The sequence below is a fragment of the Heloderma suspectum genome, chromosome 6, assembly GCF_057233095.1.
Source record: "Heloderma suspectum isolate Gila_16-S chromosome 6, 16-S_ref, whole genome shotgun sequence".
Taxonomy (NCBI): domain Eukaryota; kingdom Metazoa; phylum Chordata; class Lepidosauria; order Squamata; family Helodermatidae; genus Heloderma; species Heloderma suspectum.
Window position 1 is genome coordinate 6562672 of NC_139463.1, and position 22530 is coordinate 6585201.

A 22530-nucleotide genomic window follows, 5' to 3' on the forward strand; every position below is an offset into this window, starting at 1 on the left:
AGCCGCCATTTGCGCCCCTGTCTTTTGCCATGATAGGCTACGTAAATATTGGCTATCATGTATATATATATACATTATATATATATATATATATATATATATATATATATATATATATATAATGTATATATTGGCTACTTTGGCTATCATGGCCAAAAATATGAACGCAAATGGCGGCCGCCGTAGCCGTTGCCATTTGCATCCCCAGGCTCCACACGCCTGCGAATGCACCTGGCCGGCGGCTCCGCGGAGTTACTGCAGAGCGGAGCCGGCAGGGTTAGGATTTTGGGGGGAGGTGCAGAGCACCTCCCCCCCACTGCGAATCACCCCTGTGAAAAGGTAAGTGACTTTCGTACATCCCTACGTGTGGTTGCTGATTTGAGAGATCAACTCAAAAACCAGCAGCTTCTGTGATAACCAAGAAAGGTCTCCCCAGTTGTGCTATCAAGGGCTCAACTGCCATCACAGTGTACCGATTTTATGTTGAGAGCACCAACAGCACCCATGGGACCATGGATGAATGTTCCTAGAAAAATTACAAGGCCAGCTTAACTTTCCCCTTGCTACCAATGAGACCTACTCTCTGCCAAGAGGGATTGAACTCTGTTCTCCTCAGCCAGGCCAGTTTGGTTCTGCCCCTGCAAAGAGGCAGCTTCAGACGTTGGGGGATTTCCATCTTGTTGACTGGAGTATTTTCTCTTTTGCTCTTTCTCCATCCTTCTTCTAAGCTTGTGCATATCTTGGTGAAATACCTTGTCCAGGAAGCTCATTGTCTCTTCATGTTCTCTCATCAGTTTCTAACAAGAATAAGGATTAGACATGGGGTTGACGTGTGCAGCTGAGCTCTGCTCCCTCCAAGGACCTAGCTGCTGATCCCAGCCTCCTCAGATCTGGGTGGGTCTTCCAGGAATCTGTCCACAGAAGGCTTCTATTTATTTATTTTGTTATAGTTTTAAACCACCCAATAACCCAAGTTCTCTGGATGGTGGGCAATATATTAAAAACATAAAATACAAACAAATAAGAACACCAGATAATCATTTTGATCCAATAGAGCATTCCCATTGGTGGATATTTGTGGATTCTTGTTTTGCCTGCAGCTCCTGAAAAATTGTTTCAGTGGGTTGGGGGACCCTCTGGGACAGCAAGGGAGGGTCCCCAACCCAACAGCATGGGGGGTGATGGGAGGTGACTGCAGGGAAGAAAGGGAATTGGCAAAAATCACCTACCCACCCTCCTTACTGCCAGCTAGAGTGTCCTGAGTAGTACTCTGGTCAAGGAATGCTCCCACCAGTGGGAACAAACTCTGGATCTGGATCATTGTTTTGATCACCTGACCTGGTGACACAGGGACTGGGGCCCCCAAATCCTTTTCTAACTGGGCTTTTAATGATGTACTTAAAGTTTTCAAATGGTTGAACCCCTTTCCTGCTTCATCTCATTGAAAGCAATGCATTTTGCCACTCCACTCTCACCTCCTTGGACCATTTCTTGATTTCTCCTCTTTCCAGCTGGTCTTGCAATTTTGCTTTTTCCTCTGATAGTTGCCCCCTATAAGATTCTTCTAGCTCTGCCAACCGAACTTCTTGGAAACCCTTCCATTTTTCTTTCCCCTTTCTCTCTTTCTCTTCTTTTTCTAACAGGGAATGTTCACTCTGGAGGGCAGAAAAAAACACCAGCATGAGACCCCTGACATTTTGCCCACAAGGGAATGCAGCCCATGATGGAAAAAAGGTTCCCCTACCCTGGTTTGCTGAATCATTCATAAGCAAAAAAGTTCACTGTGCAGTAACTTCTCCCTGTTGTTCTTCCAGGGTGTTCTTCCAAAGAATCCTCCTCATGGTCAGATTTATATTTAGGCTGCAATCCTATACACATTTACTTGGGAGTAAGTTCTTTTGGATTCAATGGGAATTACTTCTGAGTAGACTTGAACAGGATTGCACTGTCAACCACCTTCTGAAATACTGGTAAGATGCAAATCTACCAGTCAGGAAAAGGGTAAGGAACATTAACACTGTCTAGTCATCTTTCAGAAGCAGGCTAAACATTGTTGTTGTTTAGTTGTTAAGTCATGTCCGACTCTTCATGACCCCATGGACCATAGCACGCCAGGCCTTCCTGTCCTCCGCTCTCTCCTGGAGTGTGCTCAAGTTCATGTCATATGTTCCATGGGGTTTTCTTGGCAAGAATACTGGAGTGGGTTGCCATTTCCTTCTCCGGTGGACCACATTTTGTCAGAACTCTCCGCCATGACCTGTCCGTCTTGGGTGGCCCTGCATGGCATAGCTTATGGCTTCACTGAGTTATGCAAGCCCCTTGGCCACAACAAGGCAGTGATCCATGAAGGGGAGGCTAAACATAAGTGATCTTAAATACCCTTTTTCAAAGATATAAATCTGACTATTAATGGGTGGGCATATTCCCAAGGAAGCTTCATCATTCAGAAAAAAATTTCTTTTTGCAGTCCTACCTGGAGTGGACTGGGGTTGCTGGAGGTTGTTTTGGGGCTACCCAGGAAGTTCCTCAGCTGCTCTTTCAGATCTTTGGTTTTCTGCTGCCTGAATTCCTGCAGTTCACTGGCTATCTGGTGAGCATCCTCCAGATGCTGTGGTATAAAGACCACATTGAAAGAAGAAGTAAGACAAAAAAGAGGAAGAGAAAAAAGGAAAGAAAAGAAAGAGAGCATGGATACACTAAACCAGAGGATTTGGCAATAATAGGCATTATTTATTAGATCTGTACTCAGCCTTTGGTGTGGCAGATCCACAAAGTGAATTACGATAAGGACATGATACACTAAAATCAAAATCAATTCTAAAACAAAAAAGCCATGTCTTAAAAACTCTTAAAAATGGAAATGAAGTCTTCCCTGAACAGATAAGTTTTCACCATGTGCATAAATGCCAGCAGCAAAGACGCCTGGTGGTGAGCCTCCCCGGGGAGGGAATGCCAATGGACAGGGGCCACAACTGATGGAGTCCCGCTCCTCATGATCCACCAGCCTAGCTCCCAGTGGCCGTGGCACTTGGAGTAGAAACTCATAAGATGATTTAAGTTAGGGGTGGGCAGGAGGTGGATCTCTTGGTGATTTCCGGTAGATCAGCATGGATTTCTGACTCCCAGTCATTTAACAATCGCAATAAGAAAATGATCCCCCCCGCCGCTGCCAAATTAGGCTGCTGAAATGAAGGAAGCTTGGGGTTACCAGGAGTGGATTTTTGCATGGAAGGACTGTGAGCTCCTTTCATTTCTGGTACTCAGAACAAATTCCTGGGCTCAGAATTCTTTAATTCTGTGTGTATATCTTTTGCACCTGACTCTGGTTTCTGGATTTGGGGGATTCTAGTAAAAGAACAAAGTAGATCCCGCAAGCCTGAAGTCTCCCCCTCCCTTGATTTAAGTGCACCAGGGTGGAGGTACTCCTTAAGGAAATGTGGTTCCAGATCATTTGGGTCTATAAAAGTAAGAACTAGCACTTGGAATCGCACCCAGGAGCTATCTGGCAACCAGTCAAGTTCTCTGAAAATGGCTGCTATATTCCCAGTGGCGAGCCGTGGTCAGTCTGAGCCACATTTTGCACCAGTGGCTTGTGGCAGCTTCCAAATGTTCCTCTAGAGTTGGAGTTCAACAGCTAGGGCTCAGGACACCCACTGAGACTGGGTGAAAGGGAGGGGAGCATCATCACGAGGCCCCCAGAATGGGACCAAAAGTCCACCTAAGAGGCAAGTCCAACTCATTGGGTTGGATCTGGAATCTGCCTTCTGCAAGAGGAAAGGCTCCACTCCTGGACACTCCCTCCGCCCGATTTTTGGGGATCCCCTCCCCTCACACACCACAGTTCACCCCACTCAGCAGGGTGAGCCCAAACTCTCTGTGTAGCATTTTCAGGAGGCTGGAGGGAAGGAGGACGTGGGAAGGAACACTTCTGCCACTGCAGTTGATCCAGCTTAAATCTGGATCTGACCCACTGTCAGGAATCAAGCCCACCAGGGGTCTTGAGTTGGTGACCTGAGAGACAGCAGGGCCCCTGAAGCAGGACAGGTCCAGTTTGTGCCTCCTAGGGCAGCCATGTCTCCTTTTTCTACAAAGGACTGTTTTGAAGGCATTCTGTATCTGACGGGCTGTCCAGTCCAATTCGGGTTTAAAGAACCATCAGAAGGAAGAGCAAAAGGGCCTTGAAGTTGCCCGTCCACAGCACCTGGTGAGTAGACTGAGCAAGGCACACAGGTCACCTGGTCACACAGTCTTCCACACTATGGTGAGGTGTAGTGTATGGCTATGTAAATGTTGATAATATTTTCTAAATTTGCATCCATATATATAAATTACCCTGTGCAATTTTATGCAGACCAGTGTCCCCTTTTCGGGGTAGTTCCTAAGTAGCCACTCTGCCCACGCCAGCCAAAGATACTCCTTTGCACCCCAGGCCAAAGTGAGCCAGCCAATACTCCTCGTTCCCTGTAAACGCTTCCAGGCCAGCACGTGTCCTGGCTGGGCTGAGCAAAGAAGAGATTTGCTCCTGCTCTCAGCAGTGCAGACTCCCTTGGCCTTGGTAGCCCTCTGCCTTTGCCTGGCTCACCTCACCCTTGACTGGGCCAGAAACAAGGATCGGCCATTTCATCATCACCTGGTCCGAGGACTGAGCCCTCAGCATCCGGACCATCTCCTGAAACTGCCGCTCTCTCAGCTGCAGCATCTGTGCCGCTCGTTGCAGCTCCAGCAGGGAGCCCTCGCACCCCTCTTGCTCCTTCACCAGCTGGAGGATGGCGCTCATATCTTCATCCACTGGTGGCCCCTGAAGAACAGCATGTCCCAGATTCAATACAGTCACAACCACTCTGGATTAAACAGCAGCAGCCCTGCCGGATCACACCAAACGTCCATCCAGCCTAGCATCCAACAGTGGTGGGCAAGTGCCACTAGGAAGCCCACAAGGGAGGTGCAGAGGCTTCCTTGCCCTGTCGTTTGCCCCCAGTGCCAGAAGAGATGCTGCCTCTGAACATGGAGGTCCCATGTACCTATGAGGGTTAATAGACTCTGGGTGCTTTCAGACAAGGCTTTTACATTTTTGTGAAAAACCCAGACAGCCTTGGCTATTGGGTGGGATAGAAATGCAATCAATCAATCAATCAATCAATCAAATTAAACTGATGGTGCAATCACCCTGCCTTATTCAAAGAATTTTACAGGGTGTCCAGATGATTGTAAAGGTATTTTTATGCTACAGATTTATACATGTTTGATAGCACGTTGTTGGCAGTTTGGTGACAGGGCTGAGAATTCTCCATTAGGGATTCTCTACCCCGTTCCTCAGAGCTGTAGCTATCAGATTTTCCTGGGGAGAGGGAATGACCGTCAAAGCAGTTCACATGCGTCATGTAGAAGGTACAGCCATAGTCACCCAATCTGCACAGGCCAACTCTGCATCTGTCGTACCCTAACCCCCGGTCCTCCAATGCGATGCACATCTGACCTGTGGCATCTACACACTGATACACCTGTGGCTGGCATTCTCCATAACCTAGTCTCGAAAATATCTAGAGACCCTCTAAGCCAGCCTTCCCCAGTCTGGTGCCCTCCAAGTGTGATGGACTGCAATTCCTATCAACCGCAGTTAGCACGGGCCATGCTGGTTGGGAATGATGGATATTGTAGTCCAGCCCATCTGGAGAGCACTAGGCTGGTGCAGGCTGCAGTCAGTGAATTTGTATGAAGAAAGAACCGTCCTTACATCCAGAGCAAAGTCTTCTGTGGAGCTATCGCCACTTGGAGTTCTTAAACCGGCTTTCTGGAGCGCAAGGCCACCTGCCAGCACTAGGACTGCTTGCCGTAGATGCCTCTGAGTTAGCAGAAAATATGTCGCGTGTTCAGCAGGGAGCCTTGGGGGTTGCTTTGCAGCCTCCTGCAATGCTTCCATTTCTTTGGCTTCCAGCTGGAGAGAGGAAATATTGAGAAACCGTCTACGAATTTTGTTTTAAACAATGTCCAGAGCCAAAGCTTGGAGTATTCCAGGTCTGTGGGGTGTTGAACCACTTTCAGCCTAGGGAGCTGCATTCCAGTGGTGGGCGGGGCCAAAGACAAAAGGGGTGGGGCCAAAAATACCAGCATATTTTAGCTTAAAGCTCTTACTGCCAGTCCTGAAGCCTTCGAAGAGACATTTCAACCCTTTAGAATGCGGGAAAAACTGCACCAATGCCAGGAAACCATTGAACAATTGGTGGTCAGGGGAAAGGGGGCAGGGCCAGATGAGGGGAGCGTGGCCATCTGGGAAACGCTGCAGGGCCTGCTGCATATTCCGCACATGGACCTGTTTCACGGGAAGGAGCACCTGGATACAGCCCAGCAAATCCAGCACAGGTCTTGTACCTCATCCTCTATCTGTGCTTGCAGCTCCATTCGGATCAATGCCTGCAGCTTCCTCAGCTCAGTTTCATCCCTTCCTTCGAAGGAAATGAGCAGGTCCCCCTCCTCATTTTGGAGGTGCTTTTGGAGGAAAGTCACAGCTCTCTCCACCTGATGCGCTTCCGCCGACCGGGCCACCTCCCGGGCCACCGTTTCCCCTGTGACAGTGTCACATAAACTGTCCAGAGCCTGTGATACATCTTTGGGGCAAGTCCGTCTCTTGGGGCATAAGGCAGAGAAAAGTACATCAATGTTAATGGGAGCATCTCTGCTGGATGACTTGCTACTGACCAAAGTTCATTAAGGGCACAGTCCTACGCATGTTTAGACAGAAAATTGTCCTACAATTCCCATCATGCCCAGCCAGCCATGCTGGCTGGGTCATGCTGAGAACTGTGAGATGTTTTTCTGTCTAAACATGAATAGGATTGCATCCTACCAGCACGAAGGCAGAACATACATGCATGATACAATTGCCTGTTCAAAGAAGGAAGAATGAGGCAAATCAAGAAAGGCGCTGGACATACCTGGAGGCTGTTGTAACGATCCAGAACTTTGTGCATCCACACTTGCTTTGCAGCTTCTTCCTTCACCATCTTGACCACTGTGGCTCGTGTTTTCTGAGCCACTGAGCCTGTGTCAAATTTGGCCCCCAAACATTGAGTTTCCTGTGAAGTAAAAGAGAACATAAAATACTATGACTGGGGAAGCTGTACAAATGTGGGTGTGAGGTGAGAAGTTTAGAGGCCATGGTTGGCTCATCAAGGTTTCAGCTTGGGGAACCTTTGATGTCAGGGCTCAGCTCTGGATTGTGGGAAGCAGAGAGCATGTATGGAGGGGCAGGTGGTCATAAGCTATAGAAGACAGGGGTTTTAATAGCTGTGCAGAAGAAGGAAGTCCAGCCAGTGTCACTTGTCATGCAAGTGACACCTGCTGAAATTCTTCTTCTGCACAGTTATTAAAAGGTGCAGGAGCCCTGTCCTCTTTTGCATCTGGCCACCCTAACCCTGCCCCAAGCAGGGAGACACACAATGATCAAAAGGAGCCATACCTCACACACACAAGACCAAGGTCTAACACACACCTGGAGTACCTGGAGAAGGTACTCAAGTTTATCATTTTAGGATAAAATGACATCATTTTATCATTCCTGGTTTAGCATTTTAGGAAGGAGAAAAGGTCACTTCTCTCTCTCTCTCTCTCTCTCTCTCCTTCTTGGAGGAAAATTGCTCCCACCCCATGCAATGAAGTTTAGACAAAAGTTTTCATTGGCACCAACAGATGTCCCCCCACCCCTGCACTAAGCTTAATTGCCATGTGGAGGAGGATTTTGGGGAGGGCACAGCACTCCCCAACTCTGATCTCCCTGATAATCTTCTCCCCTTGCATTGCAATTAAGCTTAGGAAAAAAACCCTTCCCATTGCCAAAAATGGAAAGATTTTTCTATGTTAATTGCCATGCAGGGGATGGGGGGCGGGAGGGATTGCAGCATGTGGGGAGGGTTGGCTCTTCCTTCCCCCACTGCAATCCCCCTTTGAAATGGCCTCTTCCATGTCAATTAAGTTGAGAAACATTGGCACTGGTTGACATTTAGGGCACTTGGGAATATTGCCATGGGCCCAGGCCTGGCAATGCCCCTGACTGTACCACCACTTCTGGTTGCAGGTCGAGGTGTGGGGGTGGGTGGCTTGCTTGAATGCAGCCCACCCCAATTAAAAAGGTCTGCACATCTGCTACCTTATCTGGGGGAACAGTTTGTAGAATCATAGAGGTGGAAGGGTTCTCAAAAGGTCATCTATTCCACCCCCCCGCTGACGTAGGAAATCCACTCCTACAGCACCCCTGTTACATGGCCACCCAGCCTCTGCTTAAAAACCTCGAACAAAGGAGACCCCATCGCTTCCCATGGTAGTCTGTTCCATTGCAAAATAGGTCACGCCATCAGGATGTTCTAAACTTAAAGTTTAGTTGAAGTCCTCGTTCTTGTAATTTGAACCCACTGGTTAGGGTCCTACCCTTGGGAGCAACAGCCTTCTCCCATCTTTGGTATTTTTCTATGTGAAGGGATTGTTTCTCCTGTGACCCCGTTTCCTTTTATGATGGCCCCCTTAGCTACTGGTTTTCGGAGTGTAAAGGGGTTAATGATTTGGCCAAGCCTGGGGGCAGTTGGGGCATGCGGATTCTATCAAGGGCCCCTGACCTTTCCTTCCCTCGCTGCCCTCCATAATCGGAGCATTTGATTGAATCCAGCACACCTGTCAAATGCATCCACACAGGGCTGGCGTCAAGGGTAGGCATGGTTAGGCACCTGCCAAAGGCCTGCACCTGAGCAGGGGCCCTCCGGTAAGAGCCCCCTGGAGCTGCTCCTCCTCTTCACCACTGCAGCCTGCTTGTTCGCCTGCCTCTCGCTCTGGCCCAGACAACGGTGGTGGTGACGAGGAGGAGCAGGAGATGCCGCGGCCGCCTTGCTCCCTGGCTCTCTGCCTGGCAAGCCAGCAAGTGGGAGCAGCGATGAGGAAGAGGAGGAGGAGGAAGATCAGCTGGTGACCATGGCGGTGAGAAGAGAGACTCACGGAGGGAGGGGGCACACTGAGGGTCTCTTGCCCAAGGGTTCTAAAAAACCTGGAGCTGGCAATGATGTGAAGGGATTGTTTCCTCTGTTGGCCCCTTTCCTTTTATGATGGCCCCCTTAGCTACTGCTTTTAGAAGGATGAAAATTTGGCTAAGCTTGGCGGGGGGAGTTGGGGTGTGTGGATTTCATAGAAGGCCTCCTGCCTTCCCACCATGCTCTGGGCATTGACTGAATCCAACCCACCCGCCAAGTGCATCCACACCAGCCCACCAACGCTGAACCCACATCCTCCTCCCCACAACATGCCAGACACACAGAGAAGGAAGGAAGTTGCCTGCAGAGCAGAGAGCTCCAGACGCTTATCCCGCTTCAACTCACGCCGTTCTGTCTTGCAACACCGACCCTGGAGTGGGAGTCTGCCTTTCGCAAATTGGCGCCGAGCGATGCAAGGTTCTGTAGGATTTCTTCCAGAGAGAATAGGACACCGCCTTTGAGGGTCACTTCATCAGGGCGGAGTCCGACGGATTTAATTTCTTCCCATTGCTGCTGGCCAAGGTCTTCTTCAGCGTGCCGGTGATGTTCAGCCAGTTCTTTCAGGAGGTTCTCCCACTCACTGGCTACTTCCCAGTTCTGGCTACATGCCATTCCCTGGAAATATGACAAAGGTCAGTGCTGGGCTGGCATCAAAGGTAGGCATAGCTGGACATGTACCAAGGGCCCACACGCAGCAGGGGCCCACTGACAAGAGGCCCCAGGAGCTGCTCCTCTTCTCCACCATTGCAACCCACTTGTTCACTTGCCTCCCGCTCCGGCCCAGGCAACGGTGGTGGTGAGGAGGAGCAGCAGCAGATGCCATGGCGTGCTTCCTCCCTGGCTCTCTGCCAGCAAGCCAGCAAGTGGGAACAACGCTGAGGAAGAGGAGGAGGAGCAAGAGCCGCGGGTGACACTGGCGGTGAGAAGGGAGGCTCACTGAAGGAGGCGGCCTGCTGAGGCGGCCTGCTGTCTTGCCCAAGGGCCCTCTGAAACCTGGAGCTGGCGCTGGGTCAGTCAACTCAAAGGAATTAACGGACAGAGATCCAGTGAACGCCACAGACTGTCACCACGACAAACGACACAATATGTGAAACGCGTGACTGCATTTAATGTTGTGGGTGTTGTTTGTTTTTGCTAAAGTGCAGCTGCAAGGGACCCCCATCAGAACCAGAACAGTAACATGAACAGGTTTCCTTTAACCCCTTATCGCCACACCACAGTCCTGATCCTGATGGGGCCCCCCGATCGCTATTTAACAAACGAATAATAATCAGACAGTTTTAATCCAATCACACATTTAATGTACCATGTAGTTTGGCCCTGCAACTCTTGCATTTCATGAAAGTTTGCCTCCACTATTTTCAGTTTCTTTCACTGTACTCATGTGTGTGTGCATGTATGTATATATTTAGATAGATTAACGTAGATATAGTTAATTTGCTAACTAACACTTCATGCATTTACTGAAGTTGGCTCTGAGCCATGGAAACGTCTGTCACCATGAATCTGCTTGTCCTTAAGGTGCCAAAAGTGTTATTTTTGTAGCAACAGTTTTTTTGTTTTTGCATGATTCTGAAACTGGAGAGGATAACATTTTCAAAAAACTGAGAGCTGGATGCTGGCAGTGGAGGCTGGTGGCTCTAATGTCAGTGGGGCAATGAATCTGCTCCGGGTTTCCGTCAGAACCAGTCTAAAGGAGCTATCCGTAGCTTGGATAGCTCCTTTAGAGTTCTGACTGACTTGATTCACTGCTGCATTGACATTAGAGCCACCAGCCTCCACTGGAAGCAGGACCCTTTTGTCCACATGTAAGTATCTCGGTTTTCCAGAAATTAGAGGAAGCTCCCAAAAGAAAATCTTCTTTGCCTCAATTTAATTAATTAATAAGTTATGTATTTGTTACATTCCTATCCTGGCTTCCCTCCAAGGAGCCCAAAGCAATGTACATGACCCTCCTCTCCATGTCGTCCTCACAAAAATCCTGTGAGGCTGAAAGTCTGTGAATGGCCCAAAGTCACTCAATGATCTTTGGGTCAAGTGGGTCTCTGCACTCCCAGTCCAGCACTCTAGCCACTGCACCACGCTGGCTCTCGATAGATAGGCATCTTTCTCACCAGGTTCTTCTTCAGTCTCGATGATTCACAAAAGCAAGACAGCATGTTGATTTCCTCTGCCATCAAAGACAGCTCAAGGTGCACCACTTCGCTGGCATGCTTCTCCAAGAAAATCCTGCCCAAATCAGAGCACAGTTACATCAGGAGGGTCGGGTGGATTTATCAACTGCTTTTGTGGGAAAGAGGACATCCTCATGACTAAAATGGGGTGTGTAAGGAGGCGGAAGCATAGAGCATTTCTGATATTCATTCTGTGACTCTCCCATTCCTTTCCCAATCTCATAGCTTTTCTCCCTCTGTTGTCTCTCCCAGCCATTGAAATTCAGATTGCAAGCTCCATGGGGCAGGGCCCTGTGGGGCTGCTGCTGTTACTGCTTCTTCTTCATTACATTTCTATACCACCCCATAGCTGAAAATCTCTGGACGCTTTACAGAAGTTAAAACATTAAAATAACATAAATAAAGTTTAAAAGCCATTTACATAAAAGCACACAGACAATATACACAAACAACATATAATTAAAAACAACTTTGAACAGTCAGTTGTAACTAAAGACACATCCAGGACCAATTAAAACCCATCATGTGCTGCCAAATGCCTGGGAAAAGAGAGCGGTCTTAGCCTGTCACTCTGCAAAATACCTTGTGTATCGATGACACTGTAGTATGGCTGGCTGGGGGATGCTAGGGGTTGTAGTCCAACATCTGGAGGGCACTAGGTTGCAGGAAAGCTGCTTTAGAACTGTCAGCCTACTACTATTTTCCTCCCCTGGAACACAAGCCAAACTCAGAGGAAAACCTTCATCCACACGATCTCACCTGCTGTGGACTTCTTGCAAGAGTTGCGATCTGTTCGGCGTGAGCCAAGAAGGCGACCTTGGTGAGAGAGCTGCAGCGGGAGCCGTATCCTGCCTTGTTTCAGTCCTGAGCGCTTCGCCGGGAGCTTCAAATACCTTCAAAGTGCTTCTGGACGAGTAGCCTTTAAAAGGAATGAGAAGTACTGAGAGGCCTCCTTTGAAGGATTATAAACACATGTTTCTTCCGGGCCTGCTTTTGCCAGCACAAGAGTGCATGGATGGATATAGATCCGGGGTGGGAAACCTCAGGCCTGGAGACCAGATCTGGCCTGCTGGGGTTCCCCAGATGGCCACGCCCCCTTCCCCTGGCCACACCCCTTTCCTCCAGCCTCTAATGATGTAGTGGTTTCCTGGCTTTTGTGCACCCCCCCCCCCATTCTAAAAGGTCGAAATGCTTCTCCTAAGGCTTTGTTACTGAAAGTAAGACTATTAAGCTATAATATGCTGGGGTTGGTTTGGGTTTTTTTGTATTTGGGCCCACCCCTTTTGCTTTTGGCCCCACCCCTTTGCTTCAGCCCCACCCACCTAACTAGAATGCAGCCCCCCGAAACACTGAAATTGAATTCAGTCCTTGGGCTGAAAGAGGTTTCTCATCTCTGATACAGATGATGTTTAGTATACATGGTGGCTATTGGGTGACTCACCTCATGGCACCTGCAAACAACTGGTGGAGGGCACATTGTCTGTGGGCTTTGCACCCCCATAATAGTACTGACTTACCTGTTAAGATAATTGCTGGAAGCCCTACTCGCTGGCCCACCGTTAAGATCATTAAAGGCTTGGTGGGTTCTGGAGGGTCTTCCCAGTGGTGGACTGTGGAATTCCCTCCAAAGAGAGAGATGCCTGGCTCCATCTGATGTTGTGTTTCAGAGGGGTTTAAACAGTGGAGGCTGGTGGCTCCAATGTCAGTGGGTGGTAAATCTGCTCTGGGTTTCAGTCAGAACCGGTCAGAACTCTAAAGGAGCTATCCAAGGTGCAAAACTCTGACTGTAGAGTTCTGACCGGTTCTGACTGAAACCCAGAGTGGATTCACCATCCCAGTGACATCGGGGCCACCGGCCTCCACTCGGTTTAAAAACGTATTTGTCATCTTTGGCTCTTAATTGAAAGGTTTTTCCATTATTATGATTGATGCTGCTTTAGTTACTGGTTCATTTTAAAATTGGTTTTAAAAGTAATTTACGATTCTATGGACTTGTCGCGCTGATACAGAACGGTATGTTTTATATTGTAAGTCGCCTTAGGAAGACTTGCAGCCTTGAAAGGCGGCTAAGAAATGCAATAAATAAATAACGAAAACCTTACAGGCTTGTTGTAAGAATGACAACTAGATGTGCCTTCCCTAGTCTGGAGCCCTCCAGATGTGTTGGACTACAACTTTCATCATCCCCAACGATTGTGGATGAAGGAAGTTATAGTCCAACACATTTGAAGGGCAGCAGGTTGGGGAAGACTGAACTAGATAATACATTTGATGTGCTTTGAACACTGGAAAGCACAATGCAAATGTTAAGTATTATTATTAATTAGTAAGTATTATTTCTCTGGACAGAAAGAGAGTTAGCCCCGGGGAAGTATTCCGGAAAGGAGTTGCAGGCATCAGGGGCAACACAAGAAAACAGCTGGAATTGTAGAAGGGAGCAACAGACTTCTGGGCAGCCTGTGTGTACCTGTTCGGACTTCAGTGCCACCAGTGTCAAACTAATTGATATACTCAAATGACCAAAAGGCACTTGGAGGCCAATCTCTCATTTTCTTTCTTTGCTTTGCAGTCCAGGCTGCCAATCCCTTCTTCCTTCTGATGTGTACGGGAGTATAGTGAAGTGACTTGAAGCATTGCAGTAGAAACTGCAATCGATAGCAGCTCAAGGAGGAACAGCACACATTTTTTTAATCTGTCTGTTATTAATTACCTTAATGCTGTTCTTGGTATTTAAATAATCACCAATTATTTTGAAAGTGCTGATGAATTGTAAAGGTTTTTGGGATGCTTCCCAGTTTGGATTGTATTCCCCCATCCCCTAGTTTTCTTTCCAAAGAAATTAACAAGAGACAGGAGGAAAGGAAAGGGAGAGCCAGTGTGGTGCAGTGGTTAGAGTGTCGAATTGCGACTTGGGAGACCTGGGTTCTATTCCCCACTTGTCCATGAAGCTCCCTGGGTGACTTTGGGCCAGTCACTGACTCTCAGCCTAGCCTACCTCATAGGGTTGTTTTGAGGGTAAAATGGAGGAGGATCATGTAAGCCACCTTGGGTTCCTTGCAAGAGGAAAAAAATGGGGATATAAATGTAATGATACATAAATAATAATACGACTATCTGGAGATCGCTGCACCTGGTTGGCTCAAGAAGGGTCTCAATCCAGCAGGGTAGCTTAACCATGATTCCAAGTGCCCTGTAGCAGGGCTGGGTTGAAGTTAGACTGTGGTTCACTGGTGGGCCACTGGCTGATTTCTGGTGGACCACATAGTACCTACTGGTCCTAGGGTCTCTTGCAAACAATGCTCTACTAAGTGGACCTTGGTCTGATCCAACAAGCGCTTTCTTCTGTTTGAAACTAAGAACAGAATGTGGTCCAAGTCAAGATGACTTAACACACATTAGTTACACCTTAATTGTTAAGAGGTCGTGTGTATGCACTCTTGCTTTGTACATTTAGATCACATCCTCACACTACAGGGATTCTAGTAAATAGCAACAACAACAGAACGCACACGATTTGAGTCTGCTTGTCACAGCCACAACACAGACAAGGCAGTTGTCTGCTTCCAGGGGCACTGGCCATGCTGACGCAGCATGCTGTAAACCTGGGTGCTCTCTCTCTGTTTCCACGATGGCTGTTTTCGTGCCCGAACTGAAATTGCATCCCAGAATCTCCTGGGACTATGCAGGGAGGTTCTGGGCCACTGTGTTCCCATGCAGAAGTCTTGGGCTCTGTGCCGCCCTCTATGAAGCAGGGTCTTGTCCAAATTGTGGCTCTTGCTACAGGTCAATGGCCTGGTTCAACAGTTGTCCCGCATGGGGCTTCTTTGAAATTTCCCAAATCACGGGAAAAGGTGGTGGCTCCCTTACGGTCAGTGGAAGGTGTGCGACATCCCACTTTGAGGTGAGCCACAGGCCTATGTTCAGACCAGGTAGAGAGAAACTGGGAGTGTTCATCCCCATGGCAGATCCCAGATAACAGCTGCATGTGTGTGAATAAGGTGTGTGTGTGTGTATGTGTGAGAGTCTCCCTCCCTCTCTCTCTCTCTCTCCCTCCCCCTCCCCCTCCCCCTCTGTGTGTGTGTGTGTGTGTGTGTGTGAGAGAGAGAGAGAGAGAGAGAGAGAGAGAAGATGCGTGTGTGAATGTGTGTGTGTGTGTGTGTGTGTCTGAAAGGGGTGTGAGCGTGTGCTAATGTGCCCTGCCCATTTGCACAGCCCCCAAAGTGTTCTATGGGGGCCCATGTAGCTTCCAACCCCAAAAGTCTGCCCACCTCTGCTTTAAACTCAGGGCTTTTAGGTCAAAGGAACTGCCCCATGCTGAGCCAATCTGGACCGATCCCCACCCACATATGTTCCTGGGAATGTGGGTACAGAGAAGCTATGTGGGCCATGGGGTCAAGGCAGGGCAGGGCTCTTCCCCAAGTGAATGTTGGCTGGCCAGGAGGAAGGACAGCGTGCACCTGGAAAGGAGGAACCGCTTCACTGGCTCTGGCCACATAGTTCCTCAGTACATCCCAGGGGTGGCGGTGAGGGGTTACACAAAGGTGCCCCAGGGAGGGAAGAGAGTAGGAACTGGCTTTCCGAGGCTTCAGTTACGGGGGACGATATTCTCCAAGGAGTCTTTCCAGTGAACCCCAACCCTTAAGAACCAGGATGGGTTCTTGATGACAAAGGATTGCTAAAAATGGTTCCAGATGGCCCCCGAGGCTTTGCCCAAGCACTGCTGCTTTGTTCCTGCTCCCTCTGGGACGTGATTCACCCATTTGCTGAGTGGCATGGTGGGTGCAGAGAGCCAGAACCGCACCAGGGCAGCAGAACAGTTTGAAGCAGCTGCTAGACTGCTTTTGGCCATGTCAGCAGAACCTGGCTGCCTGTCTACTCCTCTTCCCAGTCCCAGTCTATACTTCCCCAGCTCCAGCCTCCCATTGTCTAAAAGCAAACCCCCACTAAGATCAATGATGCAACTGAGTCTGGTTGTATCACCATTTATAAACTTGGATGCCCAGGGGCAGGGGAGAGTAAAAGAGTTGCGATCGATTTTCTGGCCGCAGGCTGCAAAGCTGAGGGTGGGAATTCTGCCCTAACAGGCTCTGGTTATACGACTGAATAAAGTGAGAGGCGAATTAATGCAGAGGGAAGTGGTTTAGGTGTAGTGTTTACAAGTTAAAATCCTGTAACGGGGGCGGCAGCAAAAGAGTTTGAATGATGCAAGGGCACAGCCCAACAGCCATTTCTCTTGTGCACCTCCTCACTGAAATTTTCGGGTGTAGGAGGGAGGCCAGGCTGTGCAGAGGAAACAACCCAGAGGCATACAGCACAGTCCAAATGGAGCAGCTTTTTTTTTTTTTAAACTCCAGGCCTAAAACACTGAAACATCAAAGTGGCTTTGATTTTGTTTTAATGTTGTTTTCTAAATGGAATATTTTTTTTATTGTATTGTTGTATGCTGCCTTGGTGACATTTGTGAGAAGGCAGTATATAAATATTAAAAAACAAATAGCACCTCTTTGATATCCATTTATAAAACCTCTCTGATACCTGCTGCATCTTTAATCTGACATCAGGCTGACTCCTGTTACTCACTTCATTCAAACTGTGCTAGAGTTAATTGGACAGCACCAGTGTTTCCTGTTCGCTTTTTGCCTTAATTGACAGCAGGTGGCAATGTTGCTTTATCTCATTCCGTTGTGGGGGAACCCCTAGTCCAGTTAAAAGAACGCCAATGGAGTCCTCCCCTTTCTTTAGTCCCCACAGGAGCAGGGTGCTAATTTAGAGGGGGAAGTGGCTGTATAGGAAGTTTTAACCTCCCACCCATGTGTGGTGGTCCTGATCCAGACCAGGGGCCTGTGCGCTTACAGTAAAGTTAGGGTCAGCCACACACTCCACACTTAAAGCAGTGTGTAGTTTAGCCCTCCTTCAGGGGCCTAAATCACAGGTATGTTGCTGCTCAGAATATGGCTTCTACTGTGCCTCAGTTGTTGTTTTTTAAAGTGCTGCAAACAGAATGACATTGCAAGCCTCACCTTCTCCAGATCCCAGACCCAGAAGCATCTCGGGGGACGAGGGCCCCCTTTTGTTCTCCTCCAGTGCCTGGACCACAGACTTGAGCAAGGGGATCAGTTTGCGATGGATGACCTCCCAACTTCCGTGGGGGGTGTCAGCCACACCATAGAACCTGGCTCCCGGGTAGTTCAAGAAACACTGGGGCGATCCAGAGAGAAGGTCCTGAGACAGAGAAAAGAAATAACTTCCGGCAAACATTTGCCTGTTGCATTTGCTTCCGGATGGTGCTCAGCTCCAGGAACTGCTAACGGAAGTAATCTCTCAAGTGGAGGTTCAAATGTGTGAATGAGCCCTGGGGAGGTGTTTATTGTCTTGGGGAGGTGTTTATTTTCACAGCATATGGGTGTTGGTTGCTAGATGAACTTCTTAGACCATCCTTCCCCAAGCTGGTGCCCTCTGGATGTGTTGGACTTCAAATCCCATCATTCCCAGCCTTCTCCAAGCTGGTGCCCTCTGGATGTGTTGGACTGCAAGTCCCATCGTTCCCAGTCAGCTTGGGGAAGGCTGTTTTAGACACACCTGGTAGTAAGGTTGCTTTCAATTTGGCACCTATGCCCAGAGGAACCCCGTACCTTTGCCTGTAAGGCCAGCGTATCTGACAAGTATCGGAGATATTCAAGCCTGCAGTATGCACTCTCCATGCTGGCCTGCTCCTTTGTGATGTGTTCCTGGAATTCAGCCACGAGATGCAGCATTGTCTGAAAGGAACGTAAGAATATGCTTGCAAATGGGTATGCCGTTTGTTCTTAACTCCTGGTTCGATTCCTCCCCATCCTCAACACCCTCCAGCCCCTGGAACTTTGAGAAATTTGAGTTTCAATGCTTTGATTTTGCCAAATTTTAAAATGAAGCTATTCCTGTGCACACTGAAAACTTCCCACAGGATTTTGGCTTCCTTGGGATTCATCTCTTGGCAGCCACAAATATGACATGTCAAGCTGGGTTTGATCTCTTCCTTCCTTTCTTCTTGACCACCTTCCTTCTGGGCCCAGTGAGAGCTTCAGAGCTGCTAGGTGAAAACAGCTTTGTTATATCTGGGAGAATGTTTATCCCATGTTAATTAACTGTTTGGACTGGCATGGAAAGCAGAGAACTGAGGCTCTATGAGAAGTAGGGCGGCCATTTATGAAGCACCAGAAAAGAGGATGTCAGGGTGGAAACTGAGCCCATAGAATCCCAGAGTAGTTCTGATGCTGAGGAAGAGCAGTTGCTCCTTCGGGAGAGGAGTGCGCTCCTTTTTTCCCAGGGCCAACAGCTGACGGAGATTCCTCCCACCCACATTCCTAGTTTAGAAAGCAGTCCAGGGAGTGACTCAGCACAGATAGCAGACTGGGGGGGATGCGCAGCGCAGACGCAGAGAGCGGCGCCAAATGGTTCGCGCTCAAAGAACGGTTGCGCCCAGGGGATCCAAGGGAAAAGGGGAGGGATTCTCCCTAGTCCTTATATTCAGGGGTCTGCCAGTAACTGCCTTTCAAACGGGGACCAACTGTTCCAACTTAGGGCATAGGGATGCTGCTGCTCAGATCTAAGTGCTACCTGTAGAGTTATTAAGTTGTAAAAGAAGAATAAAGCTTTGAAAAGAATCCCTTTGTCTGTGTCTGGACTTGGCTACTGGATTAGACTGAGAGAGTCCTCCAAGGATCCCTTGACAGAGGAAATGCATAATTAAAAAGAGAAAATGTATCAGCAAAAAAGAAGAAAAAATCTGCAGAAAGCTTGCTTATGCTAATTTATATGTATAGATGCAAATGCAGAGTACATCATGAGAAACGCCGGGTTGGATGAATCACAGGTCGGAATTAAGATTGCTGGGAGAATTATCAGCAACCTCAGATACGCAGCAGATGATACCACCCTAATGGCAGAAAGTGAAGAGGATCTAAAGATTTTACTTTCTTGGGCTCCAAGATCACCGCAGACAGTGACTGTAGCCATGAAATTAAAAGACGCTTGCTCCTTGGGAGGAAAGCTATTGCAAACCTAGACAGCATAGTAAGAAGCAGAGACATCACCTTGCCGACAAAGGTCCGTCTAATCAAAGCTATGGTTTTCCCAGTAGCAACGTATGGCTGTGAGAGCTGGACTATAAGGAAGGCTGAGCGCCGAAGAATTGATGCTTTCGAACTGTGGTGCAGGAGAAGACTCTTACGAGTCCCCCGGACTGCAAGGAGGACAAATAAGTCCATCCTAAAGGAAATCAACCCTGGGTGCTCATTGGAAGGACAGATACTGAAGCTGAAGCTCAAATATTTTAGCCACCTAATGCGAAGAGAAAACTCTCTGGAAAAGACCCTGATGCTGGGAAAGACCGAAGGCAAAAGGAGAAGGGGGCAGCAGAGGATGAGATGGCTAGATAGCATCACTGATGCAATTAATATGGACTTGAGCATTCTCTGGGAGAGAGCACAGGACAGGAAGACCTGGCGTGCTATGGTCCATGGGGTCACGAAGAGTCGGACACGACTGAATGACTGAACAACAATTATAATTAAATAGAAATACAGTATGGAGTGTGGAAGACTGTGACCGGATGACCCGTGTGCCTTGCCCAGTCTGCTGCCCGGGTGCTCTTGGTGGGCAGCTTCAAGGCCCTTCTGCTCTCCCTTCTGATGGTTCTTCTTCATCTTTAAACCAGTCTTTGACTGGGCAGCTCTTTGAACAGGGAATGCTTTAAAAACAGAGGGCAGTCCTCTGGTAGCCTTTCAAATAGAGGTCACCTGGTCACAGCCTTCCCCACTATGGGGAGATATATTGTATTTCTATTTAAATTCTAGATTTAATTTCTAAATGTGCATCTATACATATAGATTAGCAGATAAAAATGTTATGCAAATCAGTGAACGCTTTTGCCCTCGTTTCGAGTAATGCATTTCCTTTTATTAGGAAAAGGCCAGACCATTTTGTATTACTACTATTTGCTGAAAGTCACTTTGAGGATTATTCGATTAAATGGCAGAGTCTAAATTCTTCACAATAAGCATGTAAAGCTGCAATCCCATATACACTTACCCAGGAGTAAGCTCAATTGAAAACAATGACACTTACTGCTGAGTAGACATGTATCAGATTGCACTGCAGGTTCACCATGACCAAGTTTGATCTTGAACACCAAGGAGAAGCAGTTTCAATTTATGGACAGGAAGATACATGAATTGGGTTTTTTAATGTGCATCAGAGCCAGATCGCAATAGATCATGCCAGGGATCTGCTGACTGCACCTTTCTGGATTTCTCTTTGATGGCCTCCTCAGTGCAGAGGCTTCTGCTCCATTGCCGCTCCGCCTCCTTCAATTGTATCTGGATCCGTCCTTCTTCCAGCTGTACCTTTCGGATAAACTGCACCAGTCTTTCCAGAGTCTTCCTGAGCAAAAGCCGAACTCTGGCTTCTTGGTCTCTCTCGTCCTTGTCCACTGTAGGCACCAAACGCAAGCCTCTCAATGAAGAGCAGTGTTAGAAACTCAGAAGGCTGATTAATGACTGGCGAGCTCCACGGAGAACTGTCTGCTTAATAGCCTGTCCTCATGTGGTTTGTTTTGTAAAAAGGTAAAGGTAAAGGTGTCCCCAACCAGTCGTGTCCGACTCTAGGGTGTGGTGCTCATCTCCATTTCTAAGCCGAAGAGCCAGCGCTGTCCGAAGACGCTTCCGTGGTCATGTGGCCGGCATGACTGAACACCGAGGTGCACGGAATGCTGTTACCTTTCCCACCGAAGCGGTACCTATTTATCTACTTGCAATTTCTTGCTTTCGAACTGCTAGGTTGGCAGGAGCTGGGACTGAAGACGGGAGCTCACTCCGTCACGTGGCACTCGGGTCTTGAACTGCCATCCTGCCGACCTTCCGATCTGCAGTTCAGCATCTTAACCACTAAGCCACCGCGGTCCCATGGTTTGTTTTGTATTAGCGTACAAAAAAGAGAGTACAGAGTAATGCAGGAATGGTTGTGTGAGAGTCTGTGGTTGTTCTTTTGAACCCTTGATACACTGGGAAGTTAATACCTGCATCCTACATTTAATTAATTATTAATAATAAAAATAAAAATAATTCATAGAGCTGTTCAGAGTGTTCAGTGTACTTCACATCAGTGGAGGTTGGTGGCTCCAATGTGAGTGGGGCAGTGAATCTGCTCCGGGTTCCACTCAGAGCCAGTCAGGACTCTAAAGGACCTATCCAAGGTGCTCTGCACCTTGGATAGGTCCTTTAGAGTCCTGACTGGCTCTGAGTGGAACCTGGAGCAGATTCACCGCCGCACTGACATCAGAGCCACCAGCCTCCACTGCTTCACCTTATCTTGCTGCCACCCTTCCAGGGAAGGTGGGGAGGATGGAACTATGCATGCATGATGGCCTAGAATGGTCAGGATGGCTACATCCTGTCCTGATGCCCAGCCAGAAGCAACATTTCCTTACCTCTTGTTTGAAGAGATTGTTCAGAGTCCCACAGCATGGTCAGGACCCTACTGGCTCTCCTGTGAGTTTCCCGGGCTGAAGACTCTTCCAGGAAGTGACGGATTTCATCAGCAGGTTTTAATTTCTCCCTGTACCTTAACTGCATGGAGAGAGAGAGAAAAAGATGAGAACCCAGCTAAAATTACACTCTGCTTCAGGGCACTAGTGGGAAGAAAGAGGGGAAGGGCCCTCACTCAGCGGGAGACCAGCTGCTTTGCATCCTGAAGGTCCCAGATTCAGTCCCTGGCATCTCCAGGTAGGGCTAGAAAAGAATCCTGCCTGAAACCCTCGAGAGCCGCTGCCAGCCAGTGTCGACAATACTGGGCTAGATGGACCCATGGTCCGACTCAGTATAAGGCAGCTTCCTATGTTCCTGTGTTTAATTATACAGCTACTGGATGGTGCTGTGGACTAGCTCCTCTTATTGTGTGACCTCCTCTTTTCACGAGGAAACTCAAGGTGCAGTAATCTGATAGCTCATTATCTCCAATCTTGTAAAAATAAAGGTCATTTAGTGCGGGAGACTCCCTGGAGGTTGATGATGTCACCTAAAGGACCCGCAAACATCCACGAATGAGCAATCTCAAGCCCCATGTGGAGAAGCCCTAAGCCTTCATAGAAGATGCACAAAGGCAAGCAGCACCTTTTTCATCTTGCCCTCATTGGCTGCATCCAGGATGTCCAGACATAAAAAATCCAACTCTTTAAAGAGCTCTTCTTCTTTTTCCCTTTGGCAGCGCCAGTATGCTCGCTTGGCTATTATCTCCTTCTCCAAGGCAGCCAGCTGTAAAACAAAGCTTTCCTTTAACAGGTTGAGAGTATCAGAAAGGAGTCTGACAAA

The 22530-nt window shown here is 48.3% G+C and overlaps 1 protein-coding gene across 1 annotated transcript in view; it reads right to left on the reverse strand.

Moving 5' to 3' along the window:
• The window catches only part of LOC146340422 (uncharacterized), an 86320-nt gene that overhangs the window by 14326 nt on the left and 49464 nt on the right, over positions 1-22530 (reverse strand). The window contains exons 27-41 of the mRNA XM_084807229.1: positions 22333-22473; positions 21651-21789; positions 20464-20654; positions 17818-17943; positions 17206-17407; positions 11945-12104; positions 11126-11240; positions 9357-9626; positions 6933-7073; positions 6359-6624; positions 5735-5963; positions 4631-4798; positions 2474-2608; positions 1476-1655; positions 581-797 (exon numbers count right to left, since the gene is read on the reverse strand). Of these exons, the coding sequence (XP_084663355.1) occupies positions 581-797; positions 1476-1655; positions 2474-2608; positions 4631-4798; positions 5735-5963; positions 6359-6624; positions 6933-7073; positions 9357-9626; positions 11126-11240; positions 11945-12104; positions 17206-17407; positions 17818-17943; positions 20464-20654; positions 21651-21789; positions 22333-22473 (2680 nt within the window). The remainder of the gene's footprint in view (positions 1-580; positions 798-1475; positions 1656-2473; positions 2609-4630; positions 4799-5734; positions 5964-6358; positions 6625-6932; positions 7074-9356; positions 9627-11125; positions 11241-11944; positions 12105-17205; positions 17408-17817; positions 17944-20463; positions 20655-21650; positions 21790-22332; positions 22474-22530) is intronic.